Below are 12,462 nucleotides of genomic sequence, written 5' to 3'. Positions count from 1 at the left end.
CACTCCAGCCCGGATGACAGAGCCACACTCTGTCTCCAAAACAAAAGTTGAGATGATAGTAAATTTTATGTGTATTTTTTCCCACAATTTTTAGTTGTTGAGATGGAGCCTAGGCTGGAGTGCAGCGGTGTGATCTCGGCTCACTGCAACCTCCACCTCCTGGGTTCAAGCAATTCTCCTACCTCAGCCTCCCAAGTAGCTGGGACTATGGGTGCCTGCCACCATACCCAGCTAATTTTTTTATTTTTAGTAGAGATGGGATTTCACCATGTTGGCCAGGCTGGTCTTGAACTCCTGACCTCAGGTAATCCATCCACCTCAGCCTCCCAAAGTGCTGGGATTACAGATGTCAGCCACCACGCCTACAAACCTTTTTTTTTTTTTTTTTTGTGGAGATAGGATCTTACTCTGTTACCCAGGCTGAAGTGCAGTGGCATGATCTCGGCTCACTGCAACCTTCGCCTCCCTGGCTCAAGCTTTCCTCCCACCTCAGGCTCCCAAGTAACTATGAAAAAAAATAGCCAGGCATGGTGGCACATGCCCATAGTCCTAGAGATGGGGGTCTTGCTATGTTGCCCAGGCTAGTCTTGAACTCCTGGACCAAGCAATCCTCCTGCCTCCGCCTCTCAAAGTGCTGGTATTACAGGCATGAACTACAGCACCCAGCCCACACTTGACATTAAAAAAAAACAAAATTCGATGTTACTTACAGTCCCAGTGAGTGGTGAGGTTACCACCCAATATCAAACGATATTTTTATAGCAAAATAAATACTGAGCAAGAGCAATAAAGACTATCAGTAGCCCCGTGTCAGCTGAGGTTGGGTTTTACCACCAAATAAGCTTGGAAGACTAATTTAGGGGGGGAAATCTTGGTATTCAGAGACTGTGTTGGAGCTTGGAATTGCAGATCAGAGACATTTGGCCAGGCGCGGTGGCTCACGCCTGTAATGCCAGCACTTTGGGAGGCCGAGGCCGAGGCCGAGGCGGGCGGATCAGAAAGTCGGCCGTTTGAGACCAGCCTGACCAAGATGGCAAAACCCCATCTCTACTAAAAATACAATTAGCCGGATGTGGTGGCAGGTGCCCTGAATCCCAGCTACTCAGGAGGCCAAGGCAGAAGAATCGCTTGAACCCAGGAGGCGGAGGCTGCCGACAGATCGCGCCATTGCACTCCAGCCTGGACAGCAAGAGTAAAACGATCTCAAAAAAGAGAAACATGGTCATTCATGTAAGAGTAATAATCCTACCGGGGGAGGCATTTCCTGAGGGCCCTTGGGGAGAGCCTGGCCATCCTCCCCATCCCCCGCCTCCCCGCAGGTCCTGGCCATGGTGGGATGACCATACCTCAGGTCCTCGCCTCGGTCGGCACACTTGTACTGCAGCTGGCCGGGCAGGCTGGCCACCAAAGCCTTGAGCTGCACCGTCTCCAGGGCTGCCCAGATAGCTTCGTCCGAGTGCTCCTCCAGCAAGTCGAGGTTCATCCGTAGAGAGCCAGGGAACAGAATGGGGTCCTGGTGGGGAGAGGCAGTGGATCAGAGCGGGGCCCCACCATGCCTCCCACCTTTGCCCACCCCGCGACCAGCCTCACCTGGGGGATGATGGTAATCCTGGAGCGCAGTGTGTGCAGCCCCACGTGGGCAATGGGGACCCCATCGATCCAGATCCCACCTTCAGCTGCCTCCTGGAGCCGCAGCAGCCCACAGGCTAGGGAGGACTTTCCGGCCCCTGTCCTGCCAACGATGCCCACCTGTCCAGGAGGAAAGCCCTGGTCTGACTGGAGGGTCCTTGGGCATTTTTGGGGTTATGTTTCCGCTATGCCCCAGCTCTGTCTGCCCATCCCTCACTGTGTAAAGGCCCCCCTTCCATCTACCTTTCTGTATATCCACCCATCAATCCATCCAGTCTTCCATCTGCATTCTTCTCTATCTTCCCCTTACCTCATCTCTCTCCCATCTCTCCCCTCATCCATCCTTTAGTTCCTCCATCGTTCCTCATCCTTCTATTGACACCTCTCCATCAGCTCTTGTCGTTTCTACTCCCCCACCCCATCCGGGAGTTCATCCATCCCTGTCAGTCATCCTTCTTCACACCCCATCCCACCCATCCCCAGTTCCATCCCTCTATCTCTCATTCTTCCATCCCATCCATCCATCCCCAATCCCATCCCTCTGATTCTTCTACCGCATTCTGTCTGTCCATCCATTTCTCATTTCTTCTCTGCTATTCATCAATTTATTAATCCTTTCATCCACTTTTTTCTCTCATTCGTCCATCCTATCCATGTGTCCATTCTCTTATCCATCTCCCATCTGTTACCCCTCCTCCATCTTTATCTCTCTTGCTACTATTGCATCCCCAGCGCCTGACACAAGGTGGGGTTCAACATTATTTAATAAATGACTGAAACATGTGGGTCACCCCATAGTATGCCAGGGCCATGTATAGCACCAGAAGTAAGGGAATTAAAGAGTCCTAGCTCCAGTGTGCCGCCATCTCGTCTAGGAAACAGTGCAACTGAGTAAATGGAATACAGTATGATGAACAATGCTCTTTTTATTGATTGATTCATTCATTTTTGAGACAGAGTCTTGCTCTATCACCCGGGCTGGAGTGTAGTTGCACGATCTTGGCTCACTACAACCTCCACCTTCCAGGGCCAAGAGATTCTCCTGCCTCAGCCTCCTGAGTAGCTGGGACTACAGGTTCCTGCCACCATGCTTGGCTGGTATTTGTATTTTTAGTAGAGATAGGGTTTCACCATGTTGGCCAGGCTGGTTTCATACTCCTTGGCCTCCCAAAATGCTGGGATTGCAGGTATAAGCCCCAGCACCCAGACAACAACACTGTTTATTACCAAGCTCTGGATCTTTGGCAACTCAGGGAAGCAAGGCGGTGCTGCTCATGCTGCCTGGGATTTGGTAGCGGTAAAAAGAGAAGGCCTCACAGAGGAGGAGATACTTGCATGGAAGCTTGAAGGTTGAATAGGAGTTCAAGGAAGGCGAACACTGCAGGTAACGAACCCACCAAGTGGGCTTCCAAAACTAGAAGCTCATGGAGCTCGTGGCACCACGTGCCCCCTGGCAGAGACGCAGCTGCTCCACAACACTGGCTAAGCCCAGGCAGAGCAATGAAAGAGGAGGTGGGGCAGGACCTGGGCTAGGCAGAGCCTTGAATACCAAGCTCAGGAATTCAGACTTCAGCCCAAGAGAAGCTGGAACTACTAGAAGGTTTTGAGCAGGGGAATGACATGCAGTGTCAGTCACGCTGATAAAGATCACAGGACGGCTGTGCACGGTGGCTCGTGCCTGTAATCCCAGCACTTTGGGAGCCCATGGCAGGTGGATCATTTGAGGTCAGGAGTTTGAGACCAACCTAGCCAACATGGTAAAACCCAGTCTCTACTAAAAACACAAAAATTAGCCAGGCATGGTGGTATGCACCTGTAATCCCCACTACTTGGGAAGCTAAGGCAGGAGAATCACTTGAACCTGGGAGGCGGAGGTTGCAGTGAGCAGAGACAGTGCCACTGCACTCCAGCCTGGGCGACAGAGTGAGACTGCCTCAGAAAAAAAAGTTTTCCATCAAGATGACCAAATAGGAACAGATCCGGTCAGCAGTTCCCAGTGAGAGCAACCCAAAAGACAAGTGATCGCTGCATGTCCAACTGAGGTGCCAGGTTCATCTCATTGGGACTGATGAGACAGTGGGTGCAGCCCAAGGACGGCAAGCCGAAGCAGGGCGGGGCGTTGCCTCACCTGGGAAGCACAAGACGCCAGAGAACTCCCTCTCCTCGCCAAGGGAAGCCCTTGGGAACAGTTCCCTGCACTCTGGCTCAGATACTGCACTTTTCCCACGTTCTTCACAACCCGCAGACCAGGAGATTCCCTCCAGTGCCCAGAACACCAGTGTCCCAGGTTTCCAGCACAAAACTGGGTGGCCATTTGGGCTGCAGGAGATTTTTTCTCTCATACCCCAGTGGCACACGGAATGCCAGCCAGCCGGCCAGCCTGCACTGCTCATTCCCCTGAAAAAGGGGGCTCTAGCCAGGGAGACATGTGATATGGCTTGGTCGATCCCACCCCCAAGAAGACCAGCAAGCTAAGATCCACTGGCTTGAAATTCTCACAGCCAGCACAGCAGTCTGAGCTCGACCTCGGATGTTTGAACTTGGTAGGGGGAGGGGCATCTGCCATTGTTGCAGCTTGGGTAGTTGGTTTTAACCTCACCTGTGTAAAGAAAGTCACAAGGAAATTTACACAGCAACTGGGCAGAGCCAACAGCGGCTCAGCAAGGCCTCTGCAGGGAGACTGTCACTAGACTCCCTTCTTGCTGGGGAGGGCATCTCTGAAAAAAGGCAGCAGCTCATCAGGGACTTATAAATAAAGCCCCCACCTTCCTGGGATAGAGCACCTGGGACAAGGGGCAGTTGTGGGCTCAGCTTCAGCAGACTTAAATGTCCCTGCCCAGCAGCTCTGAAGGGAGCAATGGATCTCCCAGCACAGTGCCTGAGCTCTGATAAGGGACAGACTGCCTCAAGTGGCTCCCTGACCCTGTTTATATTGACTGGGAGATACCTCATACAGGAGAGCTCTGGCTGTCATCTGGTGGGTGCCCTTCTGAGACGAAGCTACCAGAGGAAGGAACAGGCAGCAATCTTTGCTGCTCTGCAGCCCCTAGGGGTGGTTCCCAGGCAAGCAGGGTTTAGAGTGGACCTACAGCAGAGAGGCCTCTTAGTTTTCCTTCTAACAAAAAGAAACATCAACAGAAAGGACGTCCACTCAGAGACCCCATCCAAAAGTCACCAACTTCAAAGACCAAAGATAGATAAATCCACAAAGACGGGAAGAAACCAGTGCAAAACTGAAATTCCCAAAAACCAGAATGCCTCTCCTCCTCCAAGGGATCTCAACTCCTCACCAGAAAGGGAACAAAACTGGATGGAGAATGAGTGTGACAAATTGACAGAAGCAGGCTTCAGAAGGTGGGTAATAACAAACTTCTCCAAGCTAAAGGAGCATGTTCTAACCCAATGCAAGGAAACTAAAAACCTTTAAAAAAAAGTTGAGACAAAATGCTAACTAGAATAACGAGTGTAGAGACTAACATAGACGACTTGCTGGAGCTGAAAAACACCACGAGAACTTCGTGAAGCATACACAAGTTTCAATAATCAAACCGATCAAGTGGAAGAAAGGCTATCAGAGATTGAAGATCAACTCAATGAAATAAAGCAAGAAGGCAAGATGAGAGAAAAAAGTGAAAACAAATGAACAAAGCCTCCAAGAAATATGGGATTATGTGAATAGACCAAATCTACATTTGATCGGTGTATCTGAAGGTGATGGAGAGAGTGAAATCAAGTTGGAAAACACTCTTCAGGATATTATCCAGGAGAACCTCTCCAACCTAGCAAGGCAGGCCAACATTTAAATTCAGGAAATAGAACACCACAAAGATATTCATCAAGAAGAGCAACCCCAAGGCACATAATTGTTAGATTCACCAGAGTTGAAATGAAGAAAAAATTGCTAAGGGCAGACCGAGAGAAAGGTTGGGTTACCCACAAAGGGAAGCCCATCAGACTCACAGCAGATCTCTTGCAGAAACTCTACAAGCCAGAAGAAAGTGAGGGCCAATATTCAACATCCTTAAAGAAAAGAATTTTCAACCCAGAATTTCATATCCAGTCAAACTAAGCTTCATAAGTGAAGGAGAAATAAAATCCTTTACAGACAAGCAACTGTTTTAAGAGATTTCATCACCACCAGGCCTGCCTTACAAGAGCTCCTGAAGGAAGCACTAAACATGGAAAGGAACAACCAGTGCCAGCCACAGTGAAAACATACCAAATTGTAAAGACCATCAACAGTATGAAGAAACCACATTAACTAATGGGCAAAACAACCAGCTAGCATCAAAATGGCAGCATCAAATTCACACATAATAATAATAATCTTAAATGTAAGTGGGCTAAATGCTCCAATCATAACACACAGACTGGCAAATTGGATAAAAAGTCAAGACCAATTGGTGTGCTGTATTCAGAAGACCCATCTCAGGTGCAAAGATACAGGCTCAAAGGGATGGAAGTAGATTTACCAAGCAAATGGAGAGCAAAAAAAAGCAGGCATTGCACTCCTAGTGTCTGTTGTTTTAAAATCTATTTTATCAAAGATTAAAAGAGACAAAGAAGGGCATTACATAATGGTAAAGGGATCAATGCAATAAGAAAAGCTAACATAGGTATATATATACACGCACCCAATACAGGAGCACCCAGATACATAAAACAAGTTCTTACTGATCTACAAAGAAACTTAGACTTCCATACAATAATAGTGGGAGACATTAACACCCCACTGTCAATATTAGATCAAGACAGAAAATTAACAAGGATATCCAGGACTTGAACTTGGATCTGGACCAAGCAGTCCTAATAGACATCTACAGAACTCTCCATTCCAAATCCACAGAATATATGTTTTTTCTCAGCACCACATCACACTTATTCTAAAATTTACCACATAATTGGAAGTAAAATGCGCTCCTTAGCAAATGCAAAAGAAGGGAAATCATAACGGTCTCTCAGACCACAGTACAATCAAATTAGAACTCAGGATTAAGAAACTCACTCAAAACCACACAACTACATGGAAACTGAACAACCTGCTCCTGAATGAGTACTGGATAAATAATAAAATGAAGGCAGAAATAAATATGTTCTTTGAAACCAGTAAGAACGAAGACACAACATATCAGAATCTCTGGGACACATTTAAAGCAGTGTCTAGAGGGAAATTTATAGCACTAAATGCCCAAAAGAGAAATGAGGAGAAATCTAAAATCAACACCCTAACACACGATTAAAAGAACTAGAGGAGCAAGATCAAACAAATTCAAAAGCTAGCAGAAGACAAGAAATAACTAAGATCAGAGCAGAACTGAAGGAGATAGAGACACAAACCCTTCAAAAAAAAATAAATTCAGGAGTTTAAAAAAAAAAAAAAGAAACAAACAAAATAGACCACTAACCAGACTAATCAAGAAGGAAAGAGAGAAGAATCAAATAGATGCAATAAAAAATGATAAAGGGAATGTCACCACTGATCCCACAGAAATACAAACTACCATCAGAGATTACTACAAATACTTCTATGCAAATAAACCAGTAAATCTAGAAGAAATGTATAAATTCCTGAACACTTACACCCTCCCAAACTAACCAGGAAGAAGTTGAATCACTGAATACACCAAACAAGGTCTGAAATTGAGGCAGCAATTAATAGCCTACCAACTGAATAAAAAGTGCAGGCCCAGATGAGTTCACAGCCGAATTCTACCAGAGGTACAAAGAGGAGCTGGTACCATTCCTTCTGAAATTGTTCCAAACAGTACAAAAAGAGGGAATCCTGTATAACTCATTTTGAGACCAACATCATCCTTATACCAAAACCTGGCAGAGACATAACTAAAAAAGAAAATTTCAGGCCAATATCCATGATGAACATTAATGCAAAAATCCTCCATAAAATACTGGCAAACCGAATCCAACAGCACATCAAAAAGCTTATCCATCATAATCAAATCAGCTTCATCCCTGGGATGCAAGACTAGTTCAATATACACAAATCTATAAACATAATCCATCACATAAACAGAACCAAAGACAAAAACCACATGATTATCTCAATAGATGCAGAGAAGGCCTTCAACAAAATTCAACAGCCCTTTATGCTAAAAAGTCTCAATAAACCAGGTATTGATGGAACATATCCCAAAATAGTAAGAGCTATTTATGACAAACCCACAGCCAATATCATACTGAATGGGCAAAAACTGGAAGCATTCCCTTTGAAAACTGGCACAAGACAAGGATGCCCTCTCTCACCACTACTGTTCAACATAATATTTGAAGTTCTGCCCACAGCAATCAAAGGGTATTCAATTAGGAAAAGAAGAAGTTACATTGTTTCTATTTGCAGATGACATGATTGTATATTTAGAAAAGCCCATCGTCTCAGCCCAAAATCTCCTTAAGCTGATAAGCAATAAGCAACTTGAGCAAAGTCTCCGGATACATAATCAATGTGCAAAAATCACTAGCATTCCTATACCCCATAACAGACAAAGAGCCAAATCATGAATGAACTCCCATTCACAATTTCTACAAAGAGAATAAAATATCTAGGTATACAACTAAAAAGAGATGTGAAGGACCTCTTCAAGGAGAACTAGAAACCACTGCTCAAGGAAATAACAGAGGACACAAACAGATGGAAAAACATTCCATGTTCATGGTTTGGAAGAATTAGCATCGTGAAAATGGCCATAGTGCGCAAAGTAATTTATAGATTCAGTGCTATCCCCATCGAGCTACCATTGACCTTCTTCACAGAATTGGGAAAAAACCACCTTAAACTTCATATGGAACCAAAACAGAGCCTGCATAGCCAAGACAATCCTAAGCAGAAAAAAAACAAAGCTGGAGGCATCATGCTACCTGATTTCAAACTGTACTACAAGGTTACAGTAATAAAAACAGCATGGTACTGGTACCAAAACAGAGATGCAGATCAATGAAATAGAACAGGGGCCTCAGAAATAACTCCACACATATATAAACATCTGATCTTTGACACACCAGACAAAAGCAATGGGGAAAGGATTCTCTATATAATAAATGATGCTGGAAAAACTGGCTTAGCCATATGCAGAAGCTCAACTGAATCCCTTCCTTACACCTGTTACAAAAATTAACTCCAGAGGGATTAAACATAAGACCTAACACCATAAAAATTCTAGAAGAAAGCCTAGGCAATACCATTCAGGACATAGGCATGGGCAAGGACTTCATGACTAGAACAACAAAACCCAAAATAGACAAATGGGATCTAAGTAAACCTAAGAGCTTCTGCACAGTAAAAGAACCTATCATTAGAGTGAACTGGCAACCAACAGAAGGGAAAAAAAATGTGCAATCTACCCATCTGACAAAGGGCCAATATCCAGAATCTACAAACAACTTAAACAAATTTTCAAGAAAAAAACAACCCCATCAAAAAGTGGGTGAAGGATATGAACAGACACTTCTCAAAAGAAGACATTTATGTGACCAATAAACATACGAAAAAAAGCTCATCATCAATGGTCATTAGAGAAATGCATATCAAAACCACATTGAGATATCATCTCACGCCAGTTAGAATGGCGATCATTAAAAAATCAGGAGACAGATGCTGGAGAGGATGTGGAGAAACAGGAATGCTTTTACACTGTTGGTGAGAGTGTAAATTAGTTCCACCATTGCAGAAAACTGTGTGGCGATTTCTCAAGGACCTAGAACTAGAAATACCATTTGACCCGGCAATCCCATTACTGGGTGTATACCCAAAGGATTATAAATCGTTATACTATAAAGACATATGCATACATATATTTATTGTGGCACTGTTCACAATAGCCAAGACTTGGAACCAACCCAAATGCCAGTCAATGATAGACTGGAAAAAGAAAATGTGGCACATATATACCATGGAATACTATGCAGCCATAAAAAATGATGAGTTCATGTTTTTTGCAGGGACATGGATAAAGCTGGAAACCATAATTCTCAGCAAACTGACAGAAGAACAGAAAACCAAACACCGCCTGTTCCCACTCCTAAGTGGGTGTTGAACAATCAGAACGCATGGACACAGGGAGGGGAACATCACACACACGGGCCTGTCAGAGGGTGGGGGGCTAGGAGAGGAATAGCATTAGGAAAAATACCTAATGTAGATGACAGGGTGACGGATGCAGCAAACCACCATGGCATGTGTATACCTATGAAACAAACCTGCATGTTCTGCACGTGTACTCCAGAACTTAAAGTATAATAATAAAAAAAAAGATCTAATTTTTAAAAATCACAAGAGACCAGATTGGAGCTGGTGAGACAGGATCCACTGGAAACCTCGAGTAGGAAGTGGGCATCGGGGACAAGGAGGGGACGGGAGGAAGCCTCTGTAGTTTCAGAGGCAGGGAGGAAAGGCATTCAGTAAAGGGGTCCAATGAGGCCTCTGTAAATGGGATAGTACTAGCATCTCCCTTATATGTTTGTCGTGAGAGTAAAAATGCAAATAATAAAAGCATTAGTAAACATTTCTGGAGCACTTTGTATGAGCCAAGCATTTTTTATGTGTTAACTCAAACTTCACAACAACTCAAAGATCAGTATTACCAGTCTCATTTTACAGATGGGAAAACTGAGACAGAACTATGAAGTGATTTTCACAACACCTCCCACAGCAAAGCCAATAACCCATTTGTGCAAACTGGAAAATGTCCTTTGAGCATTTAACACACTGCCCAGCACATATTAGGTGCTGGGTTAACGTTAAAGGAAGAAGAAAGTCAGGGACTTGCTTCCTTATCTGAGGACACCAAGGTGGCTGAGGAAATCACAAGATGGAAGCAGGTTTGGGGAAGGTGAGGACTTCTGTGTGGGGAGTAATAGGTCTGAAAGCTAGGGGACCTGAGGCTGGGACACTGAGGAGTCAGCTGGTGCCCAGGGTTTAGGGCCTGGCTGGAGTCCTTTGGCCTGAACTCCATGAAGAGGACGTTGTGAGACAACCACTCACCTTCTCTCCTGCGTGGACCTTGAAGGACACGCCCTGCACAGCCAGTGGGAGCTCAGGTCGGTATCTTAGCCCAAAGTCCCGGAACTCGATCTGCCCACCATGAGGCCAGGGGGGCTGAGCTGAACACGTGGGCAGCCTCCAGGGAGCCTGGAGCAGGAGGGGACACTGAGTGAGAGGGCAGCCTTCCTCTAAGACTTCACACAAGATGGTCCAGCTCTCTCAGCTTCAGTTTTCTCTTCTGCAAAATGGACATATTTATTCCTGTTTTACAGGGTTATGGGAATTCAACAAGGGCGGGCATGGGATGTGTTACTATCATGTTGCTGGAATGTTGCCATCATGTTGCTGTTGCCGTTATGTTACTATCATGTTGCAGCTACACTGCTGTTGCAGTGTTGTTCCTCACGGTCCCTGCCACTCCCATAGGTGATCAGCTTTCCTCAAGCTCAGAAGCAAAGGAACCAAGATTTGACCTCGCTCCAAACCTTTGCTCCTAACCACTGCTGACACCCTGTCTGTGACTCTGACCTATAGTGGTGGGGTTGAGTCGGGGAGAAGAGGGTGCAAGCTCCAAAGCCTGCAGCAGACGTCAACAGGGACCCACTGTCCCCCGATATGTTCCTGCTGGGACCCCCTCCCCACCTCCCCACCCATCACCTCCTTGGGTGTCCAGGCATAGTCCTGCATCCGCTCCACTGACACGATGCTGTTCTCTAGGTCCGTCCAGTTGCGAACAACCCACTGCAGTGTCTGGGTCACCTGGTGCAAGAAGGCATCTCAGGCTGGGTTTGGCAAGGCCACTTGAGGGCTTGCATCAGCCCCCCTGGTTTCCCAGCCTTTGCTGGGAGGCCAGACTCAGGGGAGCAAAGAGGGGAGGCAGGAATGGGGCAGTCTGAGGACCTGGACCCGGGGAATTGGGATTTGGATGCAACCAACAGGTCCCTCCCCTTCCTTCAGTAGAACCAGAGCAGGCAGAGCAAAAAGCAGCTCTCAGACATCAGCCTGTACAAACTGCCTTGATGCAGGTGGGAAGACAGAACCAGAGAGGGTGTGTGGCCCCCCTCAAGGACACCCAGCAGGACCCAGGGTCACTGATTCCATTCTGACAGCTTCCCCACAGTGACCAGGTGGCTACTGATTTCCCATGACACTTGAAACTGCTCCAAACTCCTTCCTGTGAGCCATTACCAGCTCTAGCCCTGCCATCCTGTCCCCAATCTTGTCTCCCAGCACCCCTGCCTTCGCCTACCCTCTCCAGCCACACCCGCTTTCCTGCTGTTCCTCTAACACACCAGGGATGAACCTTCAACTCCCAGGGCTTTTTCTCCTGCTGTTATCTCACTTCCTCCTAAGTCACCTCCTCAGAGAGGCCTTTCTGGATGTAGCAGGAAAATGCCCCCACCCCCCACCCAACATGCTCCAGCCTCTTACTTCATCCCTAAGCTTAGCAGCCTCGACTGTAAAATGAGGATAATGATGGTACCTCTGGTGGGGTTGTGGGCAGGATTAAGTGAGTTAAGATTTATAAAGCTCTTGTCCACTGTGGCCCATGCCTATAATGCCAGCTTTTTGGAAGGCCAAGATGGGAAGATTGACCCCAGGAGTTGGAGGCTGCAGCAAGCTGTGATCACGTCACTGCACTCCAGTCTGAGTGACAGGGTGTGACCTTGTCTTAAACCAAAACCGCAGGGCATGGTGGCTCACACCTATAATCTTAGCATTTTGGGAGGCTGAGGCAGGCAGACCATTTGAACCTAGAGTTTGAGACCAGGCTGAGCAACACGGTGTAACCGTTTCTTAAAAAAAAAAAACAAAAAACATTAGTCAGGCATGGTGGT

The 12,462-nt window shown here is 46.3% G+C and overlaps 1 protein-coding gene across 8 annotated transcripts in view; it reads right to left on the bottom strand.

Moving 5' to 3' along the window:
* Nucleotides 1-12,462, bottom strand: part of ABCC6 (ATP binding cassette subfamily C member 6) — an 86,703-nt gene that overhangs the window by 9,865 nt on the left and 64,376 nt on the right. For 4 of the 8 annotated variants that reach the window (XM_064362459.1, XM_064362462.1, XM_064362461.1 and 1 more), the window contains 5 exons: nucleotides 11,282-11,383; nucleotides 10,625-10,771; nucleotides 1,591-1,749; nucleotides 1,347-1,513; nucleotides 881-1,179 (listed from right to left, as the gene is read on the bottom strand). In XM_064362459.1, the coding sequence (XP_064218529.1) occupies nucleotides 939-1,179; nucleotides 1,347-1,513; nucleotides 1,591-1,749; nucleotides 10,625-10,771; nucleotides 11,282-11,383 (816 nt within the window). In that variant the 3' untranslated portion in view covers nucleotides 881-938. Of the gene's footprint in view, nucleotides 1-878; nucleotides 1,180-1,346; nucleotides 1,514-1,590; nucleotides 1,750-10,624; nucleotides 10,772-11,281; nucleotides 11,384-12,462 lie in introns of those variants that run through there. The other 4 variants (XM_064362457.1, XM_064362458.1, XM_064362463.1 and 1 more) reach the window with 4 other exon arrangements.

The sequence above is a fragment of the Aotus nancymaae genome, unplaced genomic scaffold (assembly GCF_030222135.1).
Source record: "Aotus nancymaae isolate 86718 unplaced genomic scaffold, 86718_ANA_hifiasm-v0.15.2.pri h1tg000049l, whole genome shotgun sequence".
Taxonomy (NCBI): domain Eukaryota; kingdom Metazoa; phylum Chordata; class Mammalia; order Primates; family Aotidae; genus Aotus; species Aotus nancymaae.
The sequence above is the reverse complement of the archived record's forward strand: the minus strand, read 5'-3'. Positions and strand labels throughout refer to the sequence as shown.